Source organism: Gorilla gorilla, chromosome 18 (assembly GCF_029281585.2).
Source record: "Gorilla gorilla gorilla isolate KB3781 chromosome 18, NHGRI_mGorGor1-v2.1_pri, whole genome shotgun sequence".
NCBI classification, from domain to species: Eukaryota; Metazoa; Chordata; class Mammalia; order Primates; family Hominidae; genus Gorilla; species Gorilla gorilla.
In genome coordinates, this window is record NC_073242.2 from 99,060,279 (window position 1) to 99,086,630 (window position 26,352).

The window sequence follows — 26,352 nt, forward strand, 5'->3', positions numbered from 1 at the left end:
TATCTTGATTTTTACTTTTGCAAGTCTGCCCACTTCTTCAGCTCCACTTCTTCTGCTCTAGTCCTTTCCTGGCTGCCAAAATTTTCATCTGCAGCCTCCTGTCTGCTCTGCCTGTTTCTGTCCTTCCTTTCTTCCGGCTTGTTTTCCACACCAAAGCCAGAATGATTATTAATCCAGCAAGGCTGATCTTGTCACACCTCAGTTAAAAAACCCTTTAGCACTGTGCAGTGGCTCTTAGGATACAGAAAAACTCTCTAACACAGCATGTCACAAGGCATTGCAATGTCCAGTGACCACTCAGTCTTCCCACCCATTTGGATCTCATTCCAGTCCAGCCCCGTTCATCTCTGCCCACTTTCCTGAATGCACCCAGCTCATTGTGCCACAGGACCTTTGCACACAACATTTCCCCTGCCTGGATGGTCTTCCTCCCTGCCCTGCCCTACCCTGCTAGCTGTCTTCTTGAAACTTAGATGACAGTTATCAGTTTCTCAAGAAACTTTTCCTGATGTCCTGACCAGGCCAAGCATCTGGCTGCTCAGGGGACCATATGTTAATATCTCTTGCATGAAACCTTTTCTTACAGTTGCAACTTTACATTTCCTTGTTACTTCCACTTCTCCCACTGAATTAATTGTAAGGTTCCTAAAAGCAGGGACAACGTCTGTTTCCATTCTCCATGATAACATAGCTTCAAGCACTGTCTGGAAGATAGTGGGCACCCAGCAAATGTTACTTGAACCTCCTGGGTTCAAGTAATCCTCTTGTCTCAGCCTCCTGAGTAGCTGGGACCATAGGCACACGCCACTGCGCCCAGCTAATTTTTTTTTTTTTTTTTCAGTTAGAGTCTCACTCTTTCACCTAAGCTGGAATGCAGTGGCGCGATGTTGGGTCATTGCAGCGTTCGCCTCCTGGATTCAAGTGATTCTCCTGCCTCAGCCACCCGAGTAGCTGGGATTACAGGCACATGCCACCATGCCTGGCTAGTTTTTGTATTTTTAGTAGAGATGGGGTTTCACCACGTTGCCTAGGTGGGTCTTGAACTCCAGCGCTCAGGCGATCTCTCTGCCTTGGCCTCCCAAAGAGCTGGGATTACAGGCGAGAACCACCATGCCCGGCCTAGTTTTTTTCTGTTTTATAGAGATGAGGGTCTCACTTTGTTGCCCGGGCTGGTCCCAAACTGGTCTCAAGCCATCCTCCTGCCTCGGCCTCCCAAAGTGTTGGGATTACAGGGATGAGCCACTGTGCCCAGCCCAGGAAATGTTTCCTGAATAAATGAACAAGACACAGAGAAAAAGTTTGTAAACTGGCTTTGTAAAAATGAGGCTATTTTCTCTAGAAGAGTTCATACAACCCCCAGGAGACCAAAACTTTAATTTAGCAATGATAAAGGGTAGATTCCCAGCGGTAGTAGCCCAAAGAGAGACTGCAAGACCAAGCCAGAGTTCTCATTACATTCTGGGTTCTGGGTAAGACCCTGCCAGAGTGTGAGTGTTGGGGGGCTGCGGGGAGGTGGAGTGAGCAGAGTCAGTATTGGTGCCCCAACAGGAATACCAGTGTTCACTGTTGGCCTAGCTGGGTAGAAGAGACTTTCTGTTGTTAGGCTCTGGCTAAGGTTGGAAGCTGAAGAGCCATCGTAACAGTAAATCCTGGAATCATCTGGCTTCCTTTACTGCAAAGGAAATGTGAAAGAGCCTTCTCTCTAGACCTGGGGTAGACTCCAGCCTGTGTGTGTCTGAGTTTCAGGGAACTGGGGAATGGAAAGGAGACTGTTTACTCTCTGCCCTTCTGGAATTTCCCCCGGTTCCCTTCCTCTGTGTACCAGTGTTTGCAGTTCTGTGTAGAATGAACACGGGCCTGTTAATGAAGTGCTGCTTACTCTCACCTGCTTTTGATGGGCCTATGGGATTGAGGGCAGAGGGAGGCAGGAAGAAGGAGGCTGGTTTCACTAAGCAGGTCTTATGTTAATGGCCAAATCAGTCACATCTTCATCGGGCTTCAGAGACTCTTAATCCTGGCGTCCTTGGCCTCCCTTTAAAAAATTCTCCTTTCTTTCTTGTTTCATGTTTCTCAAATTTCCAGGTAAATCCTAACATTTGTATTCTGAATTAGGAACCAAAAGAAAACAGAACTATTTTTCCTTTGACATGCACATACATTTCGGTGGTATGGGGTGGGGAGGGACAATAATGAGAAAAGACCCCAAACTAGAAAGTTCTTTCATACATTTGCTGTGAAACTCTCCAGGCAAGAGTTCTGGATTTTGTAACGGAATTGCATTATAGTAGCATGGTCTGGCAGTTACAGTTTATGTAGTTTTTTTTCTTTTGTTGGAATAAGGACGGCAATTTCCATGCCCTATTTATCTATATTTATTAGTACCACATGCAAACAACATATTTTTAAAAATCCAGGTCAAGAAAGGGAAAAAGTAACTCTTAGAAAAATATGACTCATCCTTGCTGCACGTACAAACTCTTCTCAGTAGGAAATTATTAACTTGAAGCCACTTGCAAATCTGAGGCTTTGAAGGGAGGAAAAATAAGAGTAAGAGTTATTCCCCAAACAGCTTGACTGATGTGTCTTCTACCTTTTTATATTTTAAACTATATTTTGTCAAATTCTTGCAAGTTTTTATTGTTATAGTTGCTGTTAGTACCTTAGGCATGCTGGCATGAAAGAAAACAAAAACTTTTTTTTTTTTTTTTTTTTGAGACAGTGTCACTCTGTCACCCAGGCTGGAGTGCAGTACCCTGATCTCAGCTCACTGCAGCCTTGACCTCCTGGGCACAAGCGATTATTCTGCCTCAGCCCCCCAAGTAGTTGGGACTATAGGCAGGTACCACCATGCCCAGCTAATTTTTGTGTTTTTAGTAGAGGCAGGGTTTCACCATGTTGCCCAGGCGGGTCTCGAACTCCTGAGCTCAAGCGAACCATCTGCCTCGGCCTCCCAAAGTGCTAGGATTACAGGTGTGAGCCACTGCGCCCTGCCTTCTTTGTTTGTTTGTTTTGGTTTGTTTTGTTTGATAGTGGCCAGTTACTAGAACAAAAACTGTTATAGGAAATGTGAAACATACACAGAGGTGGAAAAACAGTCGATGAATCCCCACATGCCATTACCCAGTTCAGCAGCCATCTATGACGGGCCATTCCTGTCTTATCTAACTTCCCATCCCACCCCTGCTGGATTAATTTTATGAAAATCCCAGACATACTTCAACTATAAATATTAATATTTTAGTGTATTTCTCTAAAAGATAAGAACTCTTAAAAACCCAACCCATGATGCCAATTTCATACCTAGAAAACTCAATGGTAATCACTTAATATTTTGAACTATCTAGTCAGTTTTTACATGTCCCCAGTTGTAGTGTAACCCTTTCATTGTATTTTTAAAAAATTTTTAATGTTTTTTGAGACAGAGTCTCACTGCATCACTCAGGCCAGAGTGCAGTGACATGGATCTCAGCTCACGGCAACCTCTGCCTCCTGGGTTCAAGTGATTCTTGTGCCTCAGCCTCCCAAGTTAGCTGGGATTACAGATGTGTGCCACCACACCTGGCTAATTTTTGTATTTTTAGTAGAGATGGGGTTTTGCCATGTTGGCCAGGCTGGCTTGAACTCCTGAACTCAAGTGATCTGCCTGCCTTGGCCTCCCAAAGTGCTGGGATTACAGGTGTGAACCACTGTGCCTGGCCCAACCTTTTTATTTTTTATTTTTATTTTTCGAGATGGGATCTTGCTTTCTTGCCTAGGCTGGAGTGCAGTGATGCAAACATGGCTCACTGCAGCCTTGACCTTCTGGGCTCAAGTGATTCTCCTGCCTAGCCTCCCATGAAGGTGGGACCGCAGGTGCACGCCACCACGTCCAACTAATTATTTTATTGTATTTTTTATAGAGATGGGGTCTCACTTTGTTGCCCAGGCTGGTCTCAAACTCTTGGACTCAAGCGAGCCCCCTGCCTTGGCCTCCCAAAGTGCTGGGATTACAGGCGTGAGCCACTGTGCTCAGCCTTTTTAAGCCATCGGTTTGTCTGAGTCAGGAACCAAACAAGATTGATGTATCTCTTCAGTCTCTCTTAACTTAGAGGTTGTCCTCCCTCTTTTTACTCCTTGCAGTGTGTTGTTGAAGAAACTGGACAGCGTGTCCTTTACAGTTTCCCACACTTTGGATTTTGCTGTATGTCTCCCGAAAGTGTGGGTCTGCGTGTCTCTCTGTCCCTCATGGGCAGATCTAGAGGCTGAGACTGACCTTGGTTCTTTTTTTTCTCTGGTGTGGTGATATGTGTTTCCATCAGGAGGCACGTGGTGTCTGATTGTCTCTCTTGGTATGCTGGCTTTTAAAGGGCTGTCTTTCAAAGGGCACAGTCCCTGGGGACTTCCCAGAGTCTTTTTCCCTAGATTCTCATATTCAGCCTTACTGCTGTCTGTCGACCTCCATAAAGTAGCATTAGAAGGTATTGGTAACCAGTTATTACTTAGAACAGAAGGGTGCAGTCGTATAGCTGAAGAAGTATGTTTGCTGATTACTGAAGTTAGCATGAGCTTAGGCCTTTGGCTTTCTTGGTGAAACCTAAGCCTCTTGCCAGCTGAATATTTTCATTATATATGTTCCATTTAGTCCTAATTGAATCAGACTTCCTCTAGCCATGCTCTAAATTGGCACTGTTTGCAGCCCCTGCCTGTGACTTGCCCAAAGCTTTGATTCCAAGAGATCAGTGGCCCTGCGGGGCCTGGCTGATGTGCTCGGTGGGGAGTCCTGGGGCTTTCTAACTCATGCTAGGGAGGAGGCCAGGGTAGAATCTTCTCAGACACTGTGTTTCTTAAAGACACTGCCATCACCTTTGCCCAAACCACCATCTGCTCTTGCCTGGATTACCACAGTGACCTCCTACCTGGTCTTGTGTACCTCAGCCCTTCTCCTGTAGCCAGACTGGTTGTGCTACAGCAGGAATCAGGTCACTTCCTTGCTCAAAACCCTGTAACGGAGCCCCGTCCCATGTTGAGCAATTGCCAAGGACCTTGTCCCAAGGCCTGACTGGGAGGCTCTGGTTACCTCCTGCCCTCATCTGTTCCTCTCTTCCCTTGCTCCACTCCAGCTGCCCTGGCCTCCCTGCCATTCCCCAGACATGCTAGGCATGCTCTCTCACCTAGCACCTCTGGGCTTGCTTTTTCCTCTGCCTAGAATGTTCTTCCTCCAGATACCCACGTGACTTCCCCCATCCTTTAGTCTTTGCTCAATTGTCACCTTCCCAGGGGGGTTTTTCTTCTCTACCCCACATCCTCTCCCAGCTTAGCATTCTTCATCCCCCTTCTTTTATTTTTTCCTATTGCACTTGCCACCTTCTTTTTTAAATTTTTTTATTTCATTAAAAAAATTTTTTTTAGTTTTTTTTTTTGAGACGGAGTTTCGCTCTTGTTGCCCAGGCTGTGTGCAATGGTGCAATCTCGGCTCACTGCAATCTCTGTTTCCTGGGTTCAAGCGATTCTTCTGCCTCAGCCTCCCGAGTAGTTGGGATTACAGGTGCCCACCACCACACCCAGCTCATGTTTTGTATTTTCAGTAGAGGCGGGGTTTCACCATGTTGGCCAGGCTGGTCTCAAACTCCTGACCTCAAATGATCCGCCTGCCTTGGCCTCTGAAAGTGCTGGGATTACAGACGTGAGCCATGGCGCCCAGCCTGCACTTGCCACCTTCTAACAGATTATGCAATTTGCTTTTTTTTTTTAAGGAAAAAAAGAAAAGAAATTGCTTATTGTCTGTTTCTCCCAAGTAGAATGTAAATGCTCTAGGAGCACAGATTTTTGCCCATCTTGTTCCTGTTGAGTCACTAGAATAGTAGGTGCTCAAGGCACGGATGTGAACAGCACGGATGCAGATAGAGCAGGGCTTGATGAGCTTGAGGGGAGCTTGTGAGCTTCCTATATGCTAACTCAGATTCCAGTTATGGAAATGGACTCACTAAACCTACTTTTTCATGGGTTTCTTGATTTTGAGCAATGCCTCCAAAGGCAGCAGGAAGACATACTGGAATAGAAAGGGCCTCTGTAGAGCCATCTGCACAGCTGTAGTGAAAACAGAGGGCCCCAGAGGTGAGGTGGCTAAGACTGCTATTTATAACTAAGGTTCTAGTATATGTTTTCCAGCCACACTTACGCCTTTCAGCCTCCCCTGTATGCTCGAATCTGTCACTCAATTAGCTAATGGTTTCTTTAGTCCCATTATGTATTATAGGGTTCCTCTGGCTCAATTTTTTAAAAAAGCAAATAATGAGGTGTTCTGTTCTCTGAAGTTTAATTTTTTAAATAACCGTGCCAATTTTAAAAAACCTTTCCCCAATGTTTATTATGAAATTTGCAAACATATGGAAGAATTGAAAGAGTGATACAATGAACACCCAAATGCCATCCACCTATTTCTGGCACTAGTTAACATTTTTTTGCCAAATTTGTTTTATCTATGTGTTATTATAGTATATGGCTGGGTGTATTTTTTTTCCTGAGCCGTTTGAAGGTAAATTGCAGCTATCATGACACTTTAATCCCCAAAACTTCACCCTGTTCTTCTAAAAAATCACTTGAAAATAAATGCATATATCATTCTCATCTACTCTTGCATCTCCCAAGAATAAGACATTCTCATATAAAACCAAAGTAAATTTTTTTTTTTTTTTGAGACAGAGTCTTGCTCTGTTGCCCAGGCTGGAATGTGGTGGCACGATCCTGGCTCACTGCAATCTTCGCCTGCCATGTTTAAGTGATTCTCCTGCCTTAGCCTCCCAAGTAGTTGGGATTACAGGTGTGTGCCACCATGCCTGGCTAATTTTTGTATTTTTAGTAAAGATGGGGTTTCACCATGTTGGCCAGGCTGATCTCGAACTCTTGGGCTCAGGTGATCCACCCACCTCGGCCTCCCAAAGTGCTGGGATTACAGACGTGAGCCACCGTGCCTGTCCATAAAACCATAGTACTACTATTGAACCTAAAAAAGTTAACAATAATTTCAAACATCATCTAATATTCAGTTTGTATGCAAATTTCTCCATTTATCCCAAGAGTATTTTTTTCTTTCTTTTTTTTTTTTTTTTGCGACGGAGTCTCGCTCTGTCGCCCAGGCTGGAGTGCAGTGGCGCAATCTCGGCTCACTGCAAGCTCCGCCTCCTGGGTTCACACCATTCTCCTGCCTTAGCCTCCCAAGTAGCTGGGACTACAGGCGTCCGCCATCACGCCCGGCTAATTTTTTGTATTTTTAGTAGAGACGGGGTTTCACCGTGGTCTCGATCTCCTGACCTCCTGATCCGCCAGCCTCGGCCTCCCAAAGTGCTGGGATTACAGGCGTGAGCCACCGCACCCGGCCAAGTATTTTTTTCAAACCAAGGTTTAGTCACAATTCATGCATGGCATTTGTTGGTTTTCTTTAGATCTAGAAGAGTCTCCATCCTGCCTCCTTTTTTTTTTTTTCTTTAAATGAATTTAATGACATTGACATTTTCAGGAGTTCAGGACAGTTATTGTATGGATGTCTCACATTCTGGCATCTGATTGCTTCCTCATGGTATCATTTAATGTTTCTCTATCTCCCTCTTTCATGTGAAGCATGTGGCATCAGGTTGCCTTGCTTTGCTCTCAGTGACAGTAAATTAGATCACTTGGTTATCATGGTGACAGCTAGAGGTCTCAAATAGAACAGAGGAGGGTTATGTTCTCAAAAGTTTAGTTTAAAGAAAAAAGGCCCTCCCTCTCCTCATTGGCTATTTAAATTTAAATTAAATTAATTTATTTTTTGAGACAGGGTCTCGCTCTGTCACACAGGCTGGAGTGCAGTGGCGCAATCTTGGCTCACTGCAATGTATGCCCCCAACCCGGGCTCAAGTAATCCTCCCACCTCAGCCTCCCAGGTAGTGGGGACCACAGGTGCACCCCGCCAGGCCTGGGTGATTTTTTGTATTTTTAATAGAGACAGGGTCTCACCATGTTGCCCAGGATGGTCTCGAACTCCTGAGCTCAAGCGACCCACCCATCGCAGCCCATCTCAGCCTCCCAAAGTGCTGGGATTACAGGCATGAGCCACCATGCCCAGTCCTATTTTATTTTTTTGAGACGCAGTCTCATTTTGGTTGCTTAGGTTGGAGTGCAGTGGCATGATCTTGGCTCACTGCAGCCTCGACCTCCCAGGCTCAGGTGATTCTCCCACGTCTGCCTCCTCAGTATCTGGGACTACAGTTGCCTACTACCATATCCAGCTAATTTTTGGTATTTTTATTAGAGATGGGGTTTTACCATGTTTCCCAGGCTGGTCTTGAACTCCTGGACTCAAGCAATCCACCCTCCTTGGTCTCCCAAAGTGCTGGGATTACAGGCATGAGCCACTGAGCCTGGCTGGCTGCTTTTAATTAATTTTTTTGTAGTGACAAAGTCTCACTGTGTTACTCATGCTCGTCTTGAACTCCTGGCCTCAGGTGATCCTCCTACCTCAGCCTCCCAAAGTGCTGGGATTACAGGCATGAGCCACCGCACCCAGCCCATTGGCTCTTTTTGAAGGCAAAATGTGTCTCAAGGTGTTGTATGATGGCTTCTGAGCCTTCAAATATATAATGATTCCACTGGAGACAATGAGTAGATAAACCAGATAGAAGAGCTAACTTGGATCCCTGAGACGAGACCATGGAGAGGAAAATTCAGGCTATCTCTCTGCCTTCTGTCCAAGGCCCATGGCAGTGTGACTGTCACGGGGGTAGAAATTAGCAACAAGAGGCCTTGGGTTCCTCCACTCTCCTGTTGAACATTATCAGTCCTCCAGGAAGGAGGAAAAAAAAGTGCCAACACTCCATTTATGAAATGATGACCTTTGAGGTATCAGGACAGGAATCAAGGAGCCTTTCAGAATGCTCATCCCTCAGCACGCTTCCAACAGTGGCGTGTGTCCTGGAGCCAGAAGGCTGGGCGCCTTTAGGAGATGACCTGGAAACAAGATGAAAGGACAGTTTGTCTGCGTGATGGGTCTGTGGCTTACCTTGGAAGATTCTGTGCTCACAGCCCAAAAAAGTCTCAGAAGGATCAGAAGGATCAAGAGAAGAATGACTATAAAATGAATGAAGGCTAGGGTGCGGTGGCTCACTCCTGTAATCCCAGCACTTTGGGAGGCCAAGGTGGGAGGATTGCTTGAGGCTAGGAGTTCGAGACCAGCCTGGGCAACATAGTGAACCATGTCTCTATAAAAAAAAAATTAAAAAGCAAAACAAAAAACAAATGCAGTGAATGAGAAGTTAGACCAAGAGGAATTAGGAATCTTCCTAAACACAGGAAAGTCAACAGGGAGATGATAAAAATGACAGCTTATTAGGAACTCGGTAGGTGCCATTTACTTCTTTGCAAGAGTCCTCTGAAAAAGGTGCCATGATTACCCCTGTTTTGCAGGTAGGGAGACTGATGCTCAGGTTAGGTAGTTTGCTTCACGGTGCACAGCTCTCAGGGACTAGAACTGTGAATTAAACTCAGAGTGCCTGACCACACCCTCTCTTAACCCACGTGCTTAAAAACCCTATTGCCAGAGACTTAGGCACTGGATCTTGGCATAAGGGAGGAGGGAGACCCTCCTTGACTTAAAAAAAAAAAAAAAAAAGCCCACAATAATCAACACTTACGACTGCATAGTTTCAGGGGGCCAGATTTGGCAGCAGCTTAGCTGGGCAGCCTGGCCAGGGATCTCTCCCGAGGCTGCATTCAGGATGTGGACTAAGCTGTAGGGTTAGGCTCTGCTGGGGCTGGAGCAGCTGCTTCCCAAGTGGCCACTCCCAGGGATGGCAAGAGGTGGCTGGGGGTTGAAAGGCCTCAGTTCCTTCCCATACTCCTTGGCTTTTGAAGGAACTCGTTTCCTTTGGAAACTACAAGTGTTATTTTATAGAAACGTTTAGTACTCACCAAGGCCCTCAGTGGAACTGGCTGAAAATAGCAGCAGACTCACTCAGAAAAGAATTGGAGAGATCCATGGCAGGGAAGAGAGATTAAGGGAAGGTAGAGCTCTTAGGAGAGCTTGAAAACCCAAAGGGTAACTGGTTTCTATCTTATTATAATAGATCTTTGACTTGATGCAGAATTTTCTGCTAAGTTCTTAAAGGGTTGTATCTGTAGAGGGATTTAGAGCAGTCTTTTTTTGGGGGGGATGGGGGAAGGGGGGTTATCTCTAGAAAGTGCTGAAATTTACCTTAGTGTGCTTATGGAGACATTTATACATACTCTACCTTGTTCTAGAAGACAGGTAAGATAGCTTATAATCATGCAGTAGCAACTAAGAAATAAAACAAAGTGTTGGATTGGGTGGGGCGGGTGGGGAGGGAGGTTCAGATATGTGGTTTTGTAAGATGTGGCGTGGACGGACCCCGTGGAAATCCTCATAAAGGCTGATTCCCTCTTGGTAATTATTAAACAGCCCTGAACCGAACGCCATAGCTCCTGGCTGGACTGAACTGAAGGGAACTGAAATATTCAGTGTGGACTAAACACTTAACTAGACAGAAGCTATTCAGCACAGCCAAGTTCAGTAGCAGGGTGGAGGGTGTGTGTGCAGCAGTTTCTAGCCTGCCTAGGGCTTGGTGCTTCTGCCTCCAGTCAGCTTGTTCTGTTTTTCTGCTACAGTCACCCACAGGACTGAATCTGCCTGCTATCCTTGGGGATGGGGTGCTCTGGGCCACTTCTCACTTCTCTCTCCTTAAGTCACTGATGGGGCTGATTAACCTGTATTGAAGTTTCATTGTTTTAACTTTTTTTTCCTTATTTCAAGGCAATACATTTTCAGGTTTGAAAATTTTAAAAAACAACATGTTTTAACACAAATAAGAAAAGAATAAGCCCCTGCAATCCCTCATCTAGATGGAGATGCCTCCTGTTGACAGTTCCTTAGGGTCTCCTCGGTTTCTATGGGCAGGGGGATATTACTTGCAACTAATTTCTTCGTCTGTACGCCATCAATATCCCTATGCTTTTCTCACAGTCCTGCAAGTATAAACAAACTAATACATCAGTAATGTGGAAATTATGGTGCTGACCCAGTGATATGAAATGTTTAGAAAGCGTGCAGCTTCCCCTCCAGCCTGATACAACAGTGATTTCATTAGACATATTCCTTCCCACTCTTTTTTCCATGCCACGAGGCAAAATGTGAAGATGTGGAGAAAGCATTCCCAGAGAAGCCAGCAAAGGTGAAATGAAAGCTTCTAATTTAGAGAATCTTAACTTGGGGTGCATTCGCTTTAGCCCATCCATGTTGCCTTTTGTACCCTACAGTGGAGAACACACAGCTGACCCTGAACCTGCAGACGGAGAACAAAGGCAGCGTTGTCTCAGGCGGAGAGCTGACAATTTTCCTGGACGGGCCGACTGTTGATCTGGGAAATGTGCCTAATGGCAGTGCCCTGACAGATGGTGAGTGCCGCCCTGCTCCTCAGGACTGTGCCGGGACGGGGTGGGGCTGGGCGGGGGCCAGGAGGTGCTGAGAGCTTGGTTCTTACTAGGCCATCTTGGTTTGATTCCCACTCAGCCTGGCCCATAGCTAGCCCAGACTCTTCTTAGCTCCCTGGATCAGTATCACAACATGAATTTTCAAGGGCCACTTTCTGATCAAGGGTCACAGTAAATGTCCAGTCTTTGTAAATATGTAATTGTTTGGTTTGATAGCAGAGAAAAACATCTTTCATCCCATGTGGACTTTGGAAAACGAAATATCTTTATCAAATGTGACTTTGGCCCATTATTTTCCTTCCCAATACAGTTACACTTTTTGGGGAGGTTGAAGGTGTTTTTATGAGAGGCATTGGTTGGGAAGGGGACGCTGTGTTCTTCTAGAGATACACACTAGCAAAATACAGACAGAGCAGGGAATTTGGAGAGAGTCCCCTGCTCTGTCCCGAATGTTGGTAGTTTGTTTCTTTTGATCTAGTCTGAAATTAGTCACCTTTGGATCTAGCAGGAAATTATTTCATGAAGTCTGAGGTCTGAAATGGGTTGGGTTTCTCCATAATTTTTCTCATTAAATGTTTTGTTAGATGTGATGTAACCATGGCACTTTCCAGACACCAAGCAGGATTTCTGTAGCTTCAAAGGGGTGCAATTTGAATTGCAATTCAAGGGCAGTTGGTTGGAATCTCAGTGGCCGGATGGGCCTTGACTGTGGAGAAAAATTCCTTAACTGGACTGATCGGTGCTTGGGGTGCTTTGGTGCTTGGAGAAAAACATGTGTCATTCACTCATTCAACACATATATATGTAATTGTATTCTGGTATGCACTAGGTCTTAGACCAGGCGCTAGCCAGATGGCAGTGGGCCAAATTCACATGGTCTCCACTGCTTCAGGTTTACAGTCTCCTTGATGAGGGCAGGGGAAGTTAGACATCAAATGAGTAAACACACAGATAATTACATAGCTGTGATTGTAACAAAAGCTATCAGTGAAAACCACAGGGTGCTATGAGATTCCTGTACTTTGTTGGGGGAGATCTCATCTAAGTTGCGGGGTCAGGGAAGGTTTCTCTGAGGAAGCTGAGACTTGGAGGATGAGGAGTTTAGACAGGCCGATGTGGGAGTGTGGGGTAAAGGGGTGGCTTGGCCTGTGGTGGGAACAGAGGCAGTCAGCGTGGTTGGATTATTAGGAGCAAGAAGGAGAGAGAATGGAGGAGGTGAGATCAGAGAAACAGGTCAACTCAGATCACGCAGCCTTGAAACATTTGGTAGGGATTTTGGACCTCATCTTGAGAAACAGCTGTTGAAGGGTTTCTAGCAGAAGACTATGATGATCTGATTTGGCTTTGTAAAAGCTCTCTGGGTGTATTATGGAGAAATGCCCCCGATTTCTGGCCCCTACTTTGCATGGTTAGCGTTTGTTCTCTATCTCATGTTTTTGAGGCTCATATTCATTTAATGGATAAGGCAATGTGCTTGTAAGTGCCTTGGATGTTCTTGAATGTCTTGGAGAAGAGAAGCTGTTTCCAAGATTTGAGCCCCACTGCTCCATGGCATGGATCGGATCCATATGATCGTCCCTGTTCCTCTTCTCCTGGTGGCTGCAGCTTGCCGGATGTCCGTATCCCGTGGTGGTGGGCAACTCTAACACACAGACGGAGTTCTGTTCCTGGCCGTCAAATCTCAAACACGAGTTGAGCTCCTCAATGCTTCTGTCTTTTCTTGTGATTGATTCCTTTCTAGGATCACAGCTGCCTTCGAGAGACTCCAGTGGAACAGCGGTAGCTCCAGAGAACCGGCACCAGCCCCCCAGCACAAACTGCTTTGGTGGAAGATCCCGGTAAGACCCCCCTTGGTGAGGACAAAGAGCTAAGAAGTTGCTTAGAGCTATTGAAAACATGTTGGGACATGGCGGGGAACATTTTATGGTAGAAACTGTTGGAGATTTCCAGAGCTCTTGTAACTGACTCAGTAGTTAAGGAAGCTAATAGAGGAGTCCAGAGCTTAGGATCCTTATTATTTTTTTTTAATTGAATTTAGATTTTTAATTTTTGTTTTTATTTTAGATTCAGGGGGTACATGTACAGGTTTGTTACATGGGTATATTGCATGATGTTGAGGTTTGGGCTTCTAATGATCCTATTGCCCAGATAGTGAACATAGTACCTGATTGGTAGTTTTTCAATTCTTGCTCCTCTCCCTCCTTGTTTTTGGAGTCTCCAGTGTTTATTATTTCTATCTTTGTGTTCATGTGTACTCAATGTTTAGCTCCCACTTATAAATGAGAACATGTGGTATTTGGTTTTCTGTTCTGCATTGATTTGCTTAGGATAGTGGCCTCCACTGTCCGGCTATATTCATGTCTCTGCAAAGGATTTCATTCTTTTGTTTTGTTTTTTGATATGGGGTCTTGCTTTGTTGCCTACGCTGGAGTGCTGTGGCACCATCACAGCTCATAGCAGCCGTGACCTCCTGGGCTCAAGCAATCCACCCACCTCAGCATCCTGAGTAGCTGAGACAGCAGGCATGTGCCACCATGCCTGGCTAATTTTTTTATTTTTGTAGAGATAGGGTTTTACCATGTTGCCCAGGCTGGTCTCGAACTCCTGGACTCAACCGATTCTCCTGTCCTGGCCTCCCAAACTGTTGGGATTACAGCCGTAAGCCACTGTACCTGACTTATTTTTTATTCTTTTTTATGGTTGTGAAAGAATTCAGGATTCTTAGAAGGGTCAGAGGCTCCTTGATGAAGATTGGGACTGGCTAAGTAGGTTATTGGATAAAAAGAACTGTTGAACAGGAAACCTGACTGCTTTTTTGTATGTCCGGGGCTGCAGCCACAGTTATTCTTCCAGGACACACATAGAAATGCTTAGAGCAATGGTTCTTTGTGCAATTTTCTGTCATGCATTCTGCTTTGGGGGTGGCCCATGGTTCCCTTGTAGTGTTGGTTAAGACCTCCTATGCTTAGAGTCCAAATATTATACTTGTTATACGTATTACAAATGACATAATGTTATTTACTGAAATTCCCATTTTATACCTGTGTTAGTGGTGCAAACTCATTTCCATGGCAACTGAACGTCTAGGCAGGAAAATAGTTCTAAGTATAAAGAGATGAGGGGAGAGGGTTGGCACCTTTGTTTATTGTTTATTGCAGTGTGCAAAATCCCCAGATATTTAAAGGACATTTTGAGGAAAATAATCTTAAATGTACAAACTACGAATGTAGTTTGTAAATCTTTATCACTTGCGGAAAGTAGGTGAGTAACTGGCAGTAAAATCTTCCCAAATGAGGCCAGGCACAGTGGCTCATGCCTGTAATTCCAGCTCTTTTGGAAGATCAAAGTGGGAGGATCGCTTGAGGCCAGGAGTTCCAAGACCAGCCTGGGCAACCTAGGGAGGCTCTGTCTCTATAAAAGATAGAAAAATGAGCTGGGCATGGTAGTGTGTGCCTGTAGTCCCAGCTACTTGGGAGACTGAGGTGGGAGGATTGCTTGAGCCCAAGAGTTTGAGGCTGCACTGAGCTAGCAACAGGGCACTGGGTAACAGAGTGAGACTATGTCTGTAAAAAAAACAAAAAAACAAAAAAACTTCCCAAACAGACCCTAGGGAGGGGGAATAATGCTTTGAAAAATGGAATATGATTTTAGCCAATACCCGCAGCATCTTAAAAGATCCCTCTGAGGACAGCTGTCAGCTTCTCCAGATTTGGTTGTTTTGTGGGCTTATGAGGTTGTGGTGACTGGCAAGTGGCGGGAGCAAGACAAGATGGATGTTCGGATCTTTTTTCCGTACCTTTATTAGAAGCAGAGATGCCATTTCCCCATTCTCTTTTCTCCAAGTCACTGTAAAGGCATTGCCTCACTCCCAAAGACCAGTCATGTTTTCCGTGTCTCGGTAGGTGACTTACAATAGTTGGGTCTCACGGGGTGATGAATGACAGTGTAATTGGCAAATCTTGTGTCAACAAAGCCATGATGGGCACCTGGAACTGGAGGAAACAATTTCTTAAGCTAGAACAGCGGTGGGCAAGGAATACTTGAGCATTTCACTCTTTTAGAGAGGAAGGAATACTTGAGTATTTCACTCTTTAGAGAGTGATGCCTTCTCAGCTTTGGTGCTAGTAACTGCATCTTAGTCTTTTAGCTGAGTTGGAAAGTTTGTCTCAAACACACCCATATAACTTAATTTGGGGCTCAAAGTCAGATTCAGCTATTAACAAGTTTGGATCTAAATTCTTGACCTATTTACTGGTCTCTGAATTCCTCTAGTTGATCGACCTTGAAATTCAGAGATCCTGTTAAACCTTGTTTGTTGTCATTGGTGTTGAGAATGACACCAGGTCATCGGTGTTGCAGCAGCCAGGCTGCAACAGGAAATCGGATGCATTTTGGCCCATCACACGTGGTAGACATTCAGTGCTAGTTAGTTACTGGTGAGCAAGGTGCCTTCCGATAGTGTAAGCCTTATCGGAGTCCTCTGCAGTCTGTTAGCTGCTGCAGGCTTTTACTACGTGTAGCATCTGAGTTTTCCCTGGCCTCTGCCATCTAAGTAACTATTCATTCTGCACTCACATGGAACCTGTTGCCATTCAGCAGAAAATACTTTTGCAAATATTATCCAAAGGCTGTCTCTTTGCCTCCTTAAAAGCCCCCTTTCCACTTTGCTGTTGCAGGTATGAAGGTCACTGTGCACACATGCTTATGACTGTAGGCGGTGGCCAAGGAGTCTATTGGATAAAGGTGTAGGGCTTTGGAATCAGGAGATGCAGATCGAATTCTGGCCTGTCATTTACTGGCTATATGATTTTGGATAAGTCACAAAACCTCTCAGATCCCCAGTTTTTTTCAGGTGTAAAGTGGGGGTATCACCTGTCTCACAGGGTTATTGTGGGAATGAACTGAGATGAGGCGTGTCAGTCAGAGGGCCTTACACAACGGGAGCACTCGGTGAAAGTGGCAGTGGGTTTTCTTTGTATCTGGAGACTCGTTTGTACATGCCTACCCCCCTTCCCTGCTAAGCCTGGGAAGTGAGGCATTACCGGTGCATTTACATCAAGGACTGTAGTTGGGAGGTGATGAATCAGACCTTTGGGATCAAGGGCAGTCCTTTGCTGTCCTTGCTTTCTGGGGGCAGAGAGAATGATGGGCTTCTGCCTGCTGTCTCCCAGACTAAATATTTAGCTTTTGCTGTCTGAAGGGTAGGTTTTTCTTGGACTTGGGTGCTATTCACTGTGATCAAACAAAGGTGCTCTGACCTGCCCATGAAGGTGAAGACTGCAATGTCAAAGCAACCCTTTCCTCTCCTTCTTTCCTCTGCGTGGTAAAGCTGCAGAACTGGAACTGTGAAAGGGTTTTATCTGAGGGGTTCATTCGTCCAAGCTCATCCCGCAGAGCACCACTTGCTTGCTAAGCAAGGTCTCACAGCTCCATTTCTTAGTGGGATCTTGCCTCCTCTTCAAGAATAATCAGATGAAGCCTGGGCGTGGTGGCTTATGCCTGTAATCCCAGCACTTTGGGAGGCTGAGGCAGGCAGATCACTTGAGGTCAGGAGTTTGAGACCAGGCTGGCCAACATGGTGAAACCCTGTCTCTACTAAAAGTACAAAAATTAGCCAGGCATGGTGGTGTGTGCCTATAATCCCAGCTACTTGGAAGGCTGAGGCAGAAGAATTGCCTGAACCTGGGAGGCGGAGGTTGCAGTGAGGTGAGATCTAGCCACTGCACTCCAGCCTGGGTGACAGAGCCAGACTCCATCTCAAAAAAAAAAAAAAAAGAATACTTATCTGGTCTGGCACATGGAAGCCAGCATGGGACTGCCACCAGCAATTCATGTGGCATACATTTGTTTGCCCACAGACTGTGTTAATATGGAATCAGAGGTCTGATTATGTAAAGAAAGAGTTATATCATAAATTGTCCTACACTCCTATAATGGAATACTGTCTCACAGTAAAAATGGGTGAAAAATGGTTATATCCATATGGTGGAATCTTAGAAACATAATGTTGAACAAGAGAAGCAGGTCATAGAAAACAGTACATAGTAGGATGTCATACGTAGAAAGTTGAAAAATGCAAAGCCAAACAATACATGTTGTATGGATACCTTCAGAGGCAGTAAAACTATAAAAAATGGATGGGACTGGGTGTGGTGGCTCACGCCTGTAATCCCAGCATTTTGGGGAGGCCGAGGCGGGTGGATCACTTGAGGTCAGGAGTTCAAGACCAGCCTGGCCAAAATGGCGAAACTTCTTCTCTACTAAAAATATAAAAATTAGCTTGGCATGGTGGCGTGCACCTGTAATCCCAGCTATTCGGGAGGCTGAGGTAGGAGAATCACTTGAACCCCCAAGGTGGAGGTTGCAGTGAGCCGAGATTGCGCCACTGCACTCCAGCTGAGTGATGGAGTGAGACTCTGTCTCAAGAAAAAAAAAAAAAGAAAAAAGAATGGGAATAATGAACCCTGAATTCAGGAGGTTATCTTGGGAGGAGGGAGACAGGTGTAATGAGAAAAGAGTACAGAGAAAGTTTCTAAGATACTGGTCATGTTGTTTCTTTGCCTGGGTGGTGGGTCCCAGGTGTTCATTATTTTATTCTTCTTTAAACGAAATATATATTTAGAGTCTTGCTCTGTCACCCTGGCTAGAGTGCAGTGGCTCACCCACAGCTCACTGCAGCCTCAAAATCCTGGGTTCTAGGGATCCTCTTGCTTTAGCCTCCCAAGTAGCTGGGACTACAGGTGTGTGCCAGGCCCTACACCTGCTGCCAGGCTCTTTTTATTATTTATTTATTTATTTATTTTTAAATTTGAGATGGAGTCTTGCTCTGTTGCCCAGGCTGGAGTGCAGTGGCACGATCTCGGCTCACTATAAACTCTGCCTCCCAGGTTCAAGCAATTCTCCTGTCTCATCCTCCGGAGTAGCTGGGACTACAGGCACATGCCACCATGCCCGACTAATTTTTGCATTTTTAGTAGAGACGGGGTTTCACCATATTGGTCAGGCTGGTCTCAAACTCCTGACTTCAGGCGATCCACGCACCTTGGCCTCCCAAAGTGCTGGGATTACAGGCGTGAGCCATCATGCCCTGCCTTTTTATTTATTTTTCTTATCTTTTTTTAAAATTTTTTTGAGATGGAGTTTCACCCTTGTTGCCCAGGGTGGACTGCAATGGCGCAAACTCAGCTCACTGCAACTTCTTTCTCCCAGGTTCAAGCTATTCTCCTGCCTCAGCCCCTGAGTAGCTGGGATTACAGGCATGCGCCACCATGCCCGACTAATTTTGTATTTTTAGTAGAGATGGGGTTTCTCCATGTTGGTCAGGCTGGTCTCGAACTCCTGACCTCAGGTGATCTGCCCGCCTCGGCCTCCTAAAGTGCTGGGATTACAGCTGTGAGCCACCGCGCCTGGCCAGGCTCTTTTTAATAACCCATTCTTGCAGGTTCCCAACAGAGAGAACTCACTCACCCCCATGAGAGGACATTAATTTATTCATGAGGGATCCACCCCCATGACCCAAACACCTCCCACTAGGTCTCACCTCCCAACTCTGCCACATTGGGAATCAAATTTCAACATGAATTTTGGTGGGGACAAACTGCATCCAAACCATAGCAGGGAGTCAAGTTGGAATGAAGCCCACAGGACTGTCTGTGAGTGGAGCTGCTCCTCCTAGCACCTCATGACTTCCTCTGGCTTGAATAACTGGCTCCTCTGTCTAGAATCTCAGTAAAATTTCCATAGTCATACAGGGAAATGGAACAATAACAACAAAATGAGAAGAATGTATTTAATTTGCTTTTTGGTTCATAAATTTTTTCATTAATAGGGATTAACATAAGGGATCTTAGTTAAGAAGCTGTCAGCTGGGCGCAGTGTCTCAGCGTGCAGGCTGGGTGTAATCCCAGCGCTTTGGGAGGCTGAGGTGAGTGGATCACCTGAGGTTGGGAGTTCAAGACCAGCCTGACCAACATGGAGAAACCCCATCTCTTCTAAAAATACAAAGTTATCCAGGCGTGGTGGCGCATGCCTGTAATCCTGGCTACGTGGGGAGCTGAGGCAGGAGAATCACTTGAATCTGGGAGATGGAGGTTGTGGTGAGCCCAGATCGTGCCATTGCACTCCAGCCTGGTCAACAAGAGCAAAGCTCCATCTCAAAAAAAAAAAAAACAAACAAGAAGCGAAGTGTCGATAGCTAGGTGCAGTGGCTCATGCCTGTAATCCCAGCACTTTGGGAGGCTGAGTTGGGAGGATTGCTTGAGCCCAGGAGTTTGAGGCTATAGTGAGCCAAGATGGAGACCCTGCAATCCAGCCTGGGCAACAGAGCTAGATGCTGTTGCTAAAAAAAAAAAAAAAAAAGAAGCTATATATAGAGGCTTCAACAATTCATTTTCCTTTCTTATGTGTATATGTATTTAAGCTATTTTGTTTAAGAATGCATGTGAACGCACATGAGAGAGTGTGTATGTGTGTGTTTGTGTGTGCATGTAGGGCTGGGGACCTTGGATTTTCCTGTGGCCCTCATCAGCTTTCAGAGCCTCTTAGATAGTTTTCTTTCTCACTCCTTTACTCTTCTTTTTTGGTCCTGCTTTGATGAAAACATATCAGATTTATTGGCTCCCTTGCCTTGGCATTAACGGCCTCTGAAGATTTAAAAGATCTGTAATCTCGGAGACTTATAAAGCCTAACCGTCTCTGGTGAGCTCTAAATAGATCATCAACTGTGTCTGCAGACAGCCTATCCCAGAAAGGAAAGAAAAATAAACTCAGGCGGGTGTGAGTCCACTGTGAACACTTCAGGAAGTCCTGGGAGGGCCAGGGGAGAATTGGGAAGCAGTGCTAGCAGGGAGGAGGGGTGGAGGGTGGATGGGAGCTGAGCGTTGGGCACTAGGCCATTCTCACAGTCATTGTTGGCTGGCGGTTGCCACCCCTCCTTCCACTGAGGTGACTAAAGGCTGCTTGATTGGGAACTGCAGTTATTTAGAGATGTTGCCCTGTCAGCAGGGAAGTCCTCCCATGCAGTAGCTTATACTTAAAATCTGGGTATTGCCTCATTTCTGTTGCTGGGGAAGACAATGGAATAAGTGTTATTTATTCATTCATTCATTCATTCATTCATTCATTCAGTTATAATTAAGACATAGTGCCTGCTCAAAGTCCCTGCTTGTAGGCAGGGCTTTCTTCTGAGCAGTTGGTAAATATGGAATAGGATTGAGACAGTGGTCAAGGGTCCCACTGCATTCTCCAAGCCAGACGTTGAAAAGTAATCATGGCTGGGCATGGTGGCTGTATGCCTGAGTCCCAGCTCTTTGGGAGGCTGAGGCAGAAGGATCGCTTGAGGCCAGGAGTTTGAGGCTGCAATGAGTTATGATCGTGCCACTGCACTCCAGCCTGGACAACATAGGGAGACCCTGTCTCTTAAAAAAAAATCATGGAGATTAATTACACACTCATTTATACATTGGTTTATTAATTTTGCATCAATTAAAATGATACATGGTACCTTATACATTTATTTATTGCATAGATATTTATTTGGCATTTACTCTGTATGAGCCTAGAGAGATGTTTATAATGCCAGATGTGGCATGCGCCAGAAAGCTGGTTATGAACTAGGAGGAAGGAAGGCAAATCTCTGCCGTTGAAGGCAATATTCACTTGATATACATGAATGCCAGGCTCTGAGCTGTCGTGGTGATTAAAAGATGAAAAGTCGGCCGGGCGCGGTGGCTCACGCCTGTAATCCCAGCACTTTGGGAGGCCAAGGTGGGCAGATCATGAGGTCAGGAGATTGAGACCATCCTGGCTAACACGGTGAAAACCCGTCTCTACTAAAAATACAAAAAAATTAGCCGGGCGTGGTGGTGTGCGCCTGTAGTCCCAGCTACTCGGGAGGCTGAGGCAGGAGAATGGTGTGAACCCAGGAGGTGGAGCTTGCAGTGAGCCGAGATCACACCACTGCACTCCAGCCTGGGCAACAGAGTGAGACTCCATCTCAAAAAAAAAAAAAAAAAAAAGAAGATGAAAAGTCAGGGTCCCTGACATCAGGGAGTGTCTCTAGTAGGAGACAGATGCATGGATGACAGTTAGAGTCTAGTGTGATGGATCCATGGTGATGGTATGTACACATGCAAGAGGAATGTAGTGGGACATTACCTAGATCTGCCTGGGAGATTTGGGGAAGACCTCCCACATTTGAGCTGTATTTTGAAGGAGTTTGCCAGACCAACGAAGTGGGGTTCAGAGATGTCACTGCAGGCAGAGGGTACAGCATGAGTGAAGGCAAGGAGGAGTAAGAGAACTTGACATATTTGAGGAAATAAAAGTCATTTAGTAATGTTGACATGTAAGATATTAGGGATGATAGCGTAGCAAACTAGGGTTTGCAGGCCGAATCCAGCCTGCCATCTGCTTTTTTGTTGGTGTTCTTGTTTGTTTGTTTGTTTTCGCTGGGTGAAATCTGCCGTGTTTTTTTTAGAGTACTTTTAGGTTCCCCCAAACATATGTACTCTCTTCCCCACTATCAACATCCCCCACCAGAGTGGTACATTTGTTAGAATGATGAGCCTACATTGACACATCATTGTCACTCAAAGTCCAAAATGTATATTAGGTTTCACTCTTTAATTTTTTTTTTTTTTTGGACAGAGTCTCGCTCTGTCATTCCACTGGCTGGAGTGCAGTGGCGCAATCTCAGCTTACTGCAACCTCTGCCTCCCAGGTTCAAGTGAGTCTCATGCCTCAGCCTCCTGAGTAGCTGGGATTACAAGCATGCACCACCATGCCCAGCTAATTTTTTTTTTTTTGTATTTTTAGTAGAGATGGGGTTTCCCCATGTTGGCCAGGCTGGTCTCGAACTCCTGGACTCAAGTGATCCGCGTGCCTTGGCCCTGACATGTATCCACCATTACTGTGTCATACAGAGTAGTTTCACTGCCCTGTGCTTCATCTATTCATCTCTCCCTCCCGTCCCCAGCCTGTTGTAACCACTGATATTTTATTGACTGCATAGTTTTGCCATTTCCAGAATGTCATATAGCTGGATCATAGAGTATATAGCCTTGTCAGATTGGCTTCTTTCACTTAGTAATTGGGATTTACGTTTCTTTCACGTCTTCTCATGGCTTGATATTTTGGGTACTGAATAATATTTCATTGTCTGCATGTACCACAGTTTATCCATTCACTTTTACATTCCTCCTCCACAGTTTTATTCATTCATTTACTGGTTGCTTCCAAGTTTTGGCAATGATGAATAATAAAGCTGCCATAAACATTAGTGTGCAGGTTTCTGTGCAGATAAAAGTTTTCAACTCAGTTGGGAATGGTGGCTCATGCCTGTAATCCTAGCACTTTGGGAGGCCGAGGCGGGCATATCGCAAGGTCAAGAGATCCAGACCATCCTGACCAACATAGTGAAACCCCATCTCTAGTAAAAATACAAAAAAAAAAAAAAAAATTAGCTGGGCGTGGTAGTGCGCTCCTGGAGTCCCAACTACTCGGGAGGCTGAGGCAGGAGAATAGCTTAAATCTGGGGGGTGGAGTTTGCAGTGAGCTGAGATCACGCCACTGCACTCCAGCCTGGCGACAGAGCAGCGAGATTCCAGCTAAAACAAAACAAAACAAAACAAAGTTTTTAACTCACTTGGGTAAATACAAAGGAACATGATTGCTGGGTCATATGGTAAAAGTATGCTTAGTTTTGTAAGAAACTGCTAAACTGTTTTCCAAAACGGCTGCACCAGTTTGCATTGCCACCAGCAGTGAGTGAGAGTTCCTGTTGCTCCACATCTTCACCAGGTTTGATGTAGTCCATTTTCTGGATTTTGGCTATTCTAATGGGTATCTAGTGATATCTCACTTTAATTTGCATTTCCTGGATGATATATGATGTGGAGAGTCTTTTTTTTTTTTTGAGAAAGAGCCTCACTCTGTTGTCCAGGCTGGAGTGCAATGGTGTGATCTCGGCTTACTGCACCCTCCACCTCCTAGGTTCAAGTGATTCTCCTGCCTCAGCCTCCTGAGTAGCTGGGTGGCACCTGCCACCACACCCAGCTAATTTTTTTGTATTTTAAGTAGAAACTGGGTTTCACCATGTTGGCCAGGTTGGTCTCGAACTCCTGACCTCAGGTGATCCGCCCACCTCGGCCTCCCAAAGTGCTGGGATTACAGGCATGAGCTGCCTTGCCCGCCCTATGATATGGAGAGTCTTTTCATATGCTTATATTCCATCTGTATATCTTCTTTGGCAGGGTGTCTGTTCGGGTCCTTTGCCCATTTTAAAAATCTGGTTGTTCATGTTCTTATTGTTGAGTTTTAAGCATTTTTTGTATATTTTGGATAGCAGTTCTTTATCAGATATATGTTTTGCCAATATTTTCTCCCAGTCTGCGGCTTGTCTTCTCATTCTCTTTACCACCTGTTTTTGGAAATACAGTTTTATTTTTATATGACCATACTCATTTATTTTCATATTGTCTGTGGCTACTTTCATGCTACGATGGTATGTTAAGTAGTTAGAACAGAGATCATATGGTCAGCAAAACCTAAAAGATTTACGATTTGGCTCTTTGCAGAAAGTTTGCCAGTCCCTGCTGTAGGAGATGGTTTGAAGGCAAGAGCAGTTCACAAAGGGCCTTTTGTGTTTTACTGAGGACTGTAGATTTTATTCTTTGGAGACTGGGAACCAGTGGATTTTGAGCAAGGCAATGGTAAGGCTATTTCTGCGGTAAATTATTCAGGAAAGTAGTCTAATGGATGAATTCGGAGCTATATCAGTTGGGGTTCATTGCAGGAAACAGAAAACACTCTAGGTATTTTGAGCAGAAAAGGATTTAATATGGGGAATTAGATGCTTATAAAAGTCACTGGATGGGCTGATGCAATAGGAGTGAGGGGTCTCCCTGAGGTCTTTGGTTACAGGCTCACAGGCTTGCAGCTCCAGTTCACATGCCAAGAAACTACTGCGCCCTTGCGACCGCTTTATGTGTATGAAGTGGGTGTGCAGGCGATGAGGCATGGAGTTTGCTGGAGCCCCTGCCAGTCACCACCACCACAGGACAAATGGCTTCTGCCTTCCTTCTGCTTTCCAACTCTCCTGCAAGAACTTCTCATTGGTGCAACCTAAATCACACCCAGAGCCTATCTGCAGGAAGGTCTGGAAGTCTTCTAGGCCCTGCAGTGCGTCAGGGCGGGCATATGGGATAGAAGAGGGTGAGAATGTCTGATACAGTGGGGCTGAGACCAGACTCAGGGACTGACGAAGAGGACTCTTGCAGGAACTGGTGAGGTTGCAATTGATGACTAGCCTTGGGCAGTAGCGAATAGAGAGGAGACAAGAGAAATACCTAGGAGGTGTAATTAAGCAGGACTGCATGGCTGGCTAATGAGACAAGGTGAAGGGTAAGGAGGGAGGGGGGTACTCCCAGATTCCTCTACTGTGCTGCCATTCATGGAGACAAGAGACGCAAGAGGCGGGGAGCTAATGAAGATGTCACTTTAAAACCACATCCCCCATGATGGTCGGCTTTGGTGTTCAGCAGGGTTTATGGAACATTGGTACTGCCTGGCTCTGGGGCAGAGTCATTTCTCTGAAAGTGCACCCATAGGAGGAGGAATGAGAATCTAACTGAAGAGACACAGAGAGAAACATCGTATTCCTGACAGTGAACCACAGGGCCACAATAAGGGTCACCACAATTCAGGGCACGTGAGTGCTAGTTCTACTTGAACCAGATCTGTATCTGGATTCTACTACTTCTTGGTCCTAGAAAATTGTGATCGAAAGGGGACAAGTTTAGAGAGAAGCCAATAAAAAGAGTATGGGTGTTGGAGAAATGACTTTCTAGTCTTGAGAGCTTGGCAGCTTGACCATGTGCTGATGGAAGACCAGAACAGAACTGGCTGCAAATGCTTTAGACAGATGTGGATGGCGAGGAAAGAGGGGTGCTTCAGCCATGGTGTTTGTGGCTGTGGTTTGGTGAGATGAGGTTCGACTTTTCCTTTCGGATTCTGTTGGAACTGGATGGCTCCTTTTAAAGTGCCAAGGTCTGTGGAGGTGGTGATTTGGGGTTTGGTTTAGTGACTGCCTTTCTGGTGGCATTTAAATAGCCTAAATAGAATGACTCCTTTCAAACGTTGAATCAATTCTGTATGTAGGCTTTTCTTTTTTTTTTTAAGTGTATTTATTTTTGAGTGTATTTATCTTGCTCTGTCGCCCAGGCTGGAGTGCAGTGGCACGATTTTGGCTCACTGCAAACTCTGCCTTCTGGGTTCAAGCGATTCTCATGCCTCAGCCTCCTGAGTAGCTGTGACTACAGGCACCTGCCACCACGCCTGGATAATTTTTGTATTTTTAGTAGAGGCGAGGTTTCGCCAAGTTGGTCATGCTGGTCTCGAACTCCTGACCTCAGGTGATCCACCCGCCTTGGCCTCCCAAAGTGCTGGGATTACAAGTGTGGGCCACCGTGCCTAGCCTCTTTTTTGTTTTTTAAAATTTTGAGACAGGGTCTTGTTCTGTCATCCAGGCTAGAGTGCAGTGGTGCAATCAAGGCCCACTGCAGCCTCAACCTCCAAGGCTCAAGTGGTCCTCTTGCCTCAGCCTCCCAAATAGCTGGGACTACAGGTGTGCACCACCACAGTAGGCTAATTTTTAAGATTTTTTGTAGAGATAAGGTCTCCCCAGGCTGGTCTTGAACTCTGAACTCAAGCGATCCACCAGCCTTGGCCTTCCAAAGTGCTGGGATTACAGGCATGAGCCGCTGAGCCCCAGCCGGCTTTTCATTTTGTTTTAGATAAAAATAGTAACAGAACTAAAATCTAGAATTTATATTCTGCTTCACATGTACTGGGTTTCATGAAGTTTTTCTTCACCCTTAACTTATTGAAAATATAGTG

The 26,352-nt window shown here is 45.4% G+C and overlaps 1 protein-coding gene across 2 annotated transcripts in view; it reads left to right on the plus strand.

Moving 5' to 3' along the window:
* Positions 1-26,352, plus strand: part of WWP2 (WW domain containing E3 ubiquitin protein ligase 2) — a 177,397-nt gene that overhangs the window by 65,338 nt on the left and 85,707 nt on the right. For both annotated transcript variants that reach the window (NM_001279559.1, XM_055364249.2), the window contains 2 exons: positions 11,284-11,421; positions 13,199-13,295. In NM_001279559.1, coding sequence (NP_001266488.1) covers positions 11,284-11,421; positions 13,199-13,295 — 235 coding nt within the window. The remainder of the gene's footprint in view (positions 1-11,283; positions 11,422-13,198; positions 13,296-26,352) is intronic.